The sequence below is a fragment of the Bombina bombina genome, chromosome 8, assembly GCF_027579735.1.
Source record: "Bombina bombina isolate aBomBom1 chromosome 8, aBomBom1.pri, whole genome shotgun sequence".
Taxonomy (NCBI): Eukaryota; Metazoa; Chordata; class Amphibia; order Anura; family Bombinatoridae; genus Bombina; species Bombina bombina.
This window is the reverse complement of record NC_069506.1, coordinates 98,012,082-98,020,718: the sequence shown is the minus strand read 5'-3', so window position 1 is coordinate 98,020,718 and position 8,637 is coordinate 98,012,082. Positions and strand designations below refer to the sequence as shown.

The 8,637-nt window shown below is 41.3% G+C and overlaps 1 protein-coding gene across 3 annotated transcripts in view; it reads left to right on the top strand.

Annotated features, from left to right (window-relative positions):
- The window catches only part of C8H1orf159 (chromosome 8 C1orf159 homolog), a 189,810-nt gene that overhangs the window by 145,824 nt on the left and 35,349 nt on the right, over positions 1-8,637 (top strand). For all 3 annotated transcript variants that reach the window (XM_053690471.1, XM_053690468.1, XM_053690470.1), the window contains exon 6: positions 8,310-8,375. In XM_053690471.1, coding sequence (XP_053546446.1) covers positions 8,310-8,375 — 66 coding nt within the window. The remainder of the gene's footprint in view (positions 1-8,309; positions 8,376-8,637) is intronic.

Below are 8,637 nucleotides of genomic sequence, written 5' to 3'. Positions count from 1 at the left end.
TTATTATTGCTAATTTGATCCATTGTGAGTCACAATGGACCAAGAGGCTTTGCAAATTGTCACTTGCGCTTTGTGTTTCGATGCCAATGTGGAACCACCAATCCCTTTTTTGTTCCTCATGTATTGAGAGGACTTTAAATTATAGGGATAGACTTTTTTCTGAGCCAACATGTTCCAAGGCGGATGTTGTTCAGGAGTCTATTGATAATGGTCAATATATGCCGCAGCTTTCTCCTCAAGTGTCCCAAAGTTTACTGCCCACGCAAGCAGTGCCCTGCGCTTCCTCTCTAACTCCTTCTGGGGTTACGTTGCAAGATGTCGCTTCTCTCATGTCTTCTGCATTTTTGATGCGTTGTCTGCTTTTCCCATGTTAAAGGGAAAGTGTAAGAGGTAAAACAGGCATTCAGTAAGCAGGTTTCTGACGCAGTTGTTGCCATTTTGAATGCCCCCTCTCAGAAGCCTGAGGAGAAGGATAACTTAGTAGCATCTGAAGGTGAAATTTCAGATTCTGACAGTGTAATTCCTCTTGCTGATACTGAAGTTGTATCTTTCAGGTTTTAGCTACATTGGACAACTGCGACACCACGGACGTAGTTAATCCTAAGAAATCCAGTAAACTAAACAAATATTTTGATGTATGTTCTTTGGTAGAGGTTTTTCCTGTACCAGATCGAGCTACTGAGATTATTACTAAGGAATGGGAGAGACCGGGTATTCCTTTTTCTCCTATATTTAAAGAGATGTTTCCTATAGACTATCAAGGAGTCTTGGCAAACCGTACCCAAGGTGGAAGGGGCAGTTTCCACTCTGGCCAAGAGAACTACTATACCCATAGAGGATAGTTGTGCCTTTAAGGATCCGATGAATAAAAAAATTAGAGGGGTCACTCAAGAAGATGTACGTACACCAGGGGTTACAAATGCAACCTGCAGTGTGCATTGCTACTGTCACTAGCGCAGTGGCATACTGGTTTGATGCGTTTTCTGATGCTATTAGGACAGACACTCCCCTTGATGAGATTCAGGATAGGATAAAAGCCCTTAAATTGGCTAATTCCTTTATTACTGATGCTTCTCTACAGGTTATCAAGCTGGGAGCAAAGATTTCAGACTTTGCCGTTTTAGCCGGCAGAGCCTTATGGTTAAAACCTTGGTCTGCGGATGTGTCATCTAAGTCTAAACTTCTAGCGATTCCTTATAAGGGGAAGACATTGTTTGGACCGGGTTTGAAGGAAATAATCTCGGATATCACGGCAGGAAAGGGTCATCTTCTCCCTCAGGATAAAAGAAACAAGCAAAAGGGACGTCTGAGTAATTTTCGTTCCTTTCGAAATTTCAAAGGAAATGCTTCCGCCTTCAAGCAGGAACAGTCAATACGTTCCTGGAGGCCCAATCAGTCTTGGAATAAAGGAAAACAATCCAAGAAGCCTGCTATTGAATCAAAGACAGCATGAAGGGCATGCCCCCGATCCGGGACCGGATCTTGTAGGAGGCAGACTTTCCTTTTTCGCTCAGACTTGGGCTTGAGATGTTCAGGATCCCTGGCAGTAGAAATAGTGTCCCAGGGATACAAACTAGAGTGCTTTCAAGATTATCTGTAGACCAGACAAAAAGAGAGGCGTTCTTACAATGTGTACGGGACTTCTCCGACCTGGGAGTGATGGTTCCTGTTCCGATGCAGGAACGGGGTCTGGGATTTTATTCCAATCTGTTCGTGGTTCCCAAAAAAGAGGGAACCTTAAGACCAATTTTAGACCTCAAGAGTCTAAACAAATTCCTCAGAGTACCGTCCTTCAAGATGGAAACTATTCGTTCCATTCTTCCTTTGGTCCAAGAGTGTCAATTTATGACAACTGTGGATTTAAAGGACACGTACCTACATGTTTCCATTCACAGGGATCATCACAAGTTTCTAAGGTTTGCCTTTCTAGACAAACCCTTCCAATTCGTAGCTCTTCCTTTCGGTCTTGCCACAGCTCCCAGAATTTTCTCAAAGATTCTGGGATCTCTGTTGGCGGTGCTTAGATTACAGGGCATTGCAGTTGCGCCCTATCTGGATGACATCCTGGTCCAGGCGCCATCCTTTTAACAAGCAAGGTCCCACACGGAAATGTTATCCTTCCTGCGATCTCACGGATGGAATGTCAATTTGGAAAAGAGCTCCTTAGTTCCAAATACAAGGGTAACTTTCTTTTATCCAAGCGGGGCTTTTCAGAATCGGTCATAGAGACCATGATTCAGGCTCGTAAACCTGTAACTAGGAAAATTTACTACAAGATATGGCGTAAATACCTCAATTGGTGTGAATTCAAGGGCTACTCTTGGAGTAGAGTTAGGATTCCTAGAATGTTGTGTTTTTTTCTCCAAGAGGGTTTGGAGAAAGGATTATCAGCAAGTTCCCTAAAAGGTCAAATATCTGCCTTGTCTATTTTGTTACATAAGCGTCTGGCGGACGTTACCAGACGTGCAATCTTTTTGTCAGGATCAGGCCTGTGTTCAAACCAGTTACTCCTCCCGGGAGTCTTAATTTAGTTCTTAAGGTTCTTCAAGGGGCTTCGTTTGAGCCTATGCATTCCTTAGATATTAACCTGTTATCTTTGAAAGTTTTGTTTCTTGTTGCTATTTTTTCTGCTCGTAGAGTGTCAGAACTCTCTGCATTGCAGTATGAGTCTTCTTACCTTATTTTTCATTCAGATAAGGTAGTTTTACGTACAAAATTAGGATTTCTTCCTAAAGTAGTTTCTGACAGGAACATTAATCGGGAGATTGAAGCAGAAAGAGGGCGCCTCATAGCGTAATCCTGTTTCACAAGCAGGGTAAACTGATAAGAAATGTGCTTACCAGAAAAGTTGGCACTGTACTATGACAAGTGCAAAACAGCAGGCTAGCACTTAACAGTGGCTAGTACACTGAGCGGATCCGCTTTTGTCTGAAGAAACGACCAGTATATTGGTTGAGAAACGCGTTACAAATAAAGCGTTCTGTTTTTAAAGAAAGATCGGAAGTTGCCCTTGTTTGTTTTATATCCTATGGTATTGTCGATACGACAAGAGATTGAAGACCTCCAATAGCCGTGCAGTACCAGGAATCAGCGGCGGTCACTACAAGTGGAACCGGTCCCAGTGTACTAGCCACTGTTAAGTGCTAGCCTGCTGTTTTGCACTGGTCATAGTACAGTGCCAACATTTCTGGTAAGCGCATTTCTTATCAGTTTACCCTGCTTGTGAAACAGGATTACGCTATGAGGCGCCCTCTTTCTGCTTCAATCTTTTAACAGTTTACCCCACACTCCGGGATCAAGAGGAGCAGCCTTGCCTGTATTATCAACCACAATTGCCATCACTTTGGACTAAAACATCTTTGATGATTAGATATCTGTCCAAAATAATTGTTTCATATCTATGAATACATAGAACTTTTAATTCTATATTGTGTACTGTTTAGCGCGCCTTTTATTTCCCCTCCTGTGATTTTTTTTTTCTCATTATTCAGGAGATTGTTGTTCCTTCTTTATGTCCTAATCCTCCTTCTCAGAAGGAACGGCTTCTGCACAATTTAGACGTGGTACGTGCCTTAAAATATTACTTACAGGCGACTAAGGATTTTCGTCAGTCTTCTGCTTTGTTTGTGGTTTTCTCTGGAAAATGTAAGGGACAGAAAGCTACGGCTACTTCTCTTTCCTTTTGGCTGAAGAGTATTATTTGTTTTGCCTATGAAACTGCTAGACGGCGTCCTCCAGAGAGTGTTACGGCTCATTCCACGAGGGCTGTTGCTTTCTCATGGGCATTCAAAAATGAAGCTTCTGTGGAACAGATTTGCAAGGCTGCAACTTGGTCCTCTCTTCACACTTTTTCAAAATAATACAAATTTGACACTTTTTTGCCTCGGCTGAGGCCGCATTTGGTAGAAAGGTTCTTCAAACAGTGGTGCCTTCCGTTTAGGTTCCCTGTCTTGTTCCTCCCTTATCTGTGTACTCTAGCTTGGGTAGTGATTCCCAATAGTAATTAGATGATCCGTGGACTCATCGTGTCATTAAAAAGAAAAGAAAATTTATGCTTACCTGATAAATGTATTTCTTTTTTGACACAATGAGTCCACGGCCCGCCACTCTAACAAACGCAAGAGAAAGGTTAAACATAGCTCTCTTGACCCATAGTCATATAAATATTTATCGGATTTAGCTTATGCCCAGTTATCCGATGATTAATTAACCTCTAGCTTCAGTGGGTGAACTTTTTGGGTCAGAGTCCTTGGCGTCTAAGCCTCCTGCTGTGGAGGAACCGTCCTTTAGATTTAAAATTGAGCACTCGCGTTTATTAAAGGAGGTCCCAGAGGCCGCGCTGCCTGAAGAACCTATGATACCTAAATTAGACAGTTTACGAAGACAGGAAAGTTCCTTTGACTTTTCCTGTGCCGGTTAAGATGGCAAACATTAAGAACGCATGGGAAAGAATTGGTTCTTCATTTTCCCCCTCGTCTACTTTTAAAAAGTTGTTCCCGGTCCCGGACTCTCAACTGCATTTGTGGGGCTCCATTCCTAAGGTGGATGGTGCTATCTCTACGCTTGCTAAACGTACTACTATACCTCTTGAGGATAGTTCTTCGTTCAGAGAGCCGATGGATAAGAAAATGAAAACCTTTCTGAGAAAGATGTTTCAACATATGGGTTTTTTGTTTCAACCGGCGGCTGCAGTTGCTGGAGCGGCTACCTACTGGCGCGACTTTGTCGGAACTCCATTGAGGTGGAGTCTACCCTCGAGGATATTCAACACAGAATTAAAGCTCTGAGAATTGCTCATTCTTTTATCTGTGATGCGAACATGCAAATTATTTGCCTAAATGCAAAGGCCTCTGGCTTTGCGGTCCTTGTCCGCCGGACACTCTGGTTGAAGTCTTGGTCTGTGGATATATCTTCTAAGTCCAGACTCCTTTCTCTTCCCTTAAAGGGAAATATTTTATTTGGTCCAGCCCTGGACTCCATTATTTCTACGGTTACCAGAGGCAAAGGTGCCTTCCTACCGCAAGATAAGAAGAACAAGTCTAAGGGATGACAATCTTCTCATTTTCATTCTGACAAATCCCAACGACAACAATTCTCCAAGCCCAAGCAACCCAAAATTACTTGGAAGCTGGCTCAGTCCTGGAATAACTCAAAGCAGAATAAGAAGCCTGCAGAAAACAAATCAGCATGAGGGGATGGCCCCCGATCCGGCATCCGATCGTATAGGGGGCAGTCTGTCTGTCTTCTTTTTTTTTTTTTTTTTATGACGCCTCGTTCAAGGACGTACAGGATCAGTGGGTCCTGGAGGTGGTATCTCAGGGATACAAGATAGTCTTTCAAATCTCATCCGCCAAGGGGCAGATTCCTTCTCTCGAATCTGTCTACCAGACCAGAAAAGAGGGATGCCTTTCTAGCGTGCGTTTGGGATCTATCCACCTTAGGAGGAGTTGTCCCAGTGCCTATCGAAGAAAGAGGTTTTGGGTTTTATTCAAACCATTTCGTGGTCCCAAAGGAGGAGGGAACTTTCTGCCCAATTCTGGACCTATAGTGCTTAAACAAATTTCTCAGTGTCCCTTCCTTCAAGATGGAGACGATAAAGTCCATCCTTCCTTTTAATTCATTAAGGCCAGTTTATGACCACTATAGATCTGAAGGACGCTTACCTTCATGTTCCAATCCACAGGGAACACTGAGGTTTGCATTCCTGGACCAGCACTTCCAGTTTATTGCCCATCCATTTGGGCTAGCTCTGCTCCAAGAATCTTTACGAAGGTTCTGGGGGCTCTTCTAGCCGTTGCCAGAATACAGGGTATTGCAGTAGCCACATACTTGGATGATATTCTGGTGCAAGCACCATCCTTTCGTCTAGCAGAAGAACATTCAGAGTCCCTTCTCAGTCTTCTTCGATCACATGGATGGAAGATAAACTTGGAAAAGAGTTCTCTTATCTTAAGTACCAGGGTAGAATTCCTGTGTACTATAATGGACTCCATATCCATGAAGATATTTCTAACAGACTAGAGACTTTGCAAGCTAACTTCTGCATGTCTTGCCCTCCGGACCTCCTTGAGTACCTCTGTGGCTCAGTGTATGGAGGTGATTGGTCTCATGGTGTCCTGCATGGACATCATTCCTTTTTCCAAGTTCCATCTCAGACCTTTACAACTGTGCATGCTGAGGCAGTGGAACGGCCGTGGACTCTCCCTATCTTAGGAAGGAAAACATAATTTATGCTTACCAGATAAATTCCTTTCCTTCTGGATAGGGAGAGCCCATGGCCCTGCACGTTTTTTCTTGTCTATGGGCGGTCCCCTATTTATTTTATTCTTTTTGCACCATTTATACTCTGTTTCTCCTACTTTTCCTTGTTCCCTCGGCAGAATGACTGGGGCAATGAGGAAGTGGGAGGGATATTTAAGCATTTGGCTGGGGTGTCTTTGCCTACTCCTGGTGGCCAGGTGTTGTATTTCCCAACAGTAAGGAATGAAGCCATGGACTCTCCCTATCCAGAAGGAAAGGAATTTATCTGGTAAGCATAAATTATGTTTTTTGCAGTTGAAACAATTGTGTTTTACAGGTCGGGACTACCGGTTTTACGGTGTAACACACAAACATGATGTGTGAATAAAACACTAAAGAAGCACGTGAGACACTCAAAACATGAGTATGTGTAGTTGGAAATAATATATATGTAGTTTTGAGACTTCCAATGTTATAATGTGATTGTAGCGAAACCCGAAGTGTCCGGATCGGTTTGACAATGCAGTGGAACACAGGCTTGCGTTTCACAGACACCAGTTTGTTCACTTTTTGTAGCCACAATATGCAAATGTGTGGGGGTATGTGATTGAATTATGTTTATGAACACTATATTAGTGTTGTTTGACCACTGTTTGTTCTGAAGGAGGAGTTAATAAACGTCAATACATTTTAACCTGGTTTTCACAAGTCCTGAGAGTGCATATCCTGATTTGTCTATTTTACTCCAATATTGCACCCAGATGAATGACCTTTGTTGGGATATATATATATATATATATATATATATATATATATATATAGATAGATAGATAGATAGATAGATAGATAGATAGATAGATAGATAGATATATATAGAGAGAGAGAGAGATGTATGTGTATATATATGTATATATATATATATATCCCTCTGCACAGGTCCTTAAGACGGTGCCTCCCCCCCCCCCCCCGCACAGGTCCTTAAGACGGTGCCTCCCCCCTGCTCAAGTCCTTAAAGGATTACTTTCTGTTATAATTTTTAAGCTAAACAACTAACATATTAAAGTTAATAAACATTAATTAAAACCTACTGACCTATATTTTCTCCAAAACGAAGTTTCATAACGTTCTAAAAGTTATATCTTTTATTCGCCAATGATGTCACGTTATCCTGCCCACTATTTTCAGCACTGCATGTTCAAAATACTTAAACCAATAACTTTGTGTTTAAAGCGCCATTTTGAAACCTAGGTATTGTAAACGGATTGGTACAGAGCAAAGGATACCCACGGAGTGGGTTTGGAAAACAATTAATTTTGCAGACAAGATTTCTGATATATGGTAGAGATATGTTAATGAAATGCTATTGATAAAAAGCGTATTTGGAGTAGTTAGTTAGTAACAGGCATAGAAAATATTTACTTACAGTGGCCCTTTAAGACGGTGCCCCCCCCCCCCCTCCCTGCACAAGTCCTTAAGACGGTGCCCCCCCCCCCCCCCTGCACAAGTCCTTTGTTACTATGGTTGCCTTTGCTGCAGATGGATTAGAATTGAAGAATCATTGGTTTTGTGGGCAGTGATATAGTGATAGTGACTGGTGCAACATAATTTTGCAGAAGTGTGAGCTCAAAGGAGATTACATAAAAATATTTCAAAGACCAATTTTCTTTCTAAGACAGGATTCTGATATATTTTTTTTAACCAATAAAAGTACATGAGGGTATATCAATAAAATATTCCTAAGTCAATTTTAGCCCTTAGAGTAGATGAAAGCACAAAAAAAGAATAAAAACTGATATATCTGCGAAACCTTTAATGGCCAACTCAACTGAATAGAAAAAGTCCAAACATTTATGAAAAGGTTATTCCTGAAAATATTTTTCATTGGCTATTAAAAGTATCAACTTATACATAACTTGTAAAAATCAGTATAAACACAATGGCTTTTCTCCATGTTGAGAACTATGAAATAATGTTGCTTTCTATGGGTGTAGTAAATCTTAATTGTAATGATAGAATTATCAGGTAAAGGGGGGTTAACCATGTTAATTGTAATACCATTTTCATTTCAGTCACCTCTCGGACAGCAGACATCCATGTGAATATCAGCAGTACACCATCTGTCCCACACAGCTTAGGTAACTTTATTTACTGGATCTTCCAACAGTCTCTGTATAACCACTTAATTTTTTTATATTAAAAAAATGCCTATTTTAAACAACACACTTACTCAGAGTCTCTAAGGGACTTATAACTTTTACTAGAAGCATTTTGCCAGTGTATCTATATTGTTAACGGATTTCTATTTAAATGTGTAATTCATCTATGTGCATTTGTTTTGACTGGAATGTCCCTTTTAAGGGTGGTACCTTATGGGAAATTAGTTTCCCTTATACTTCA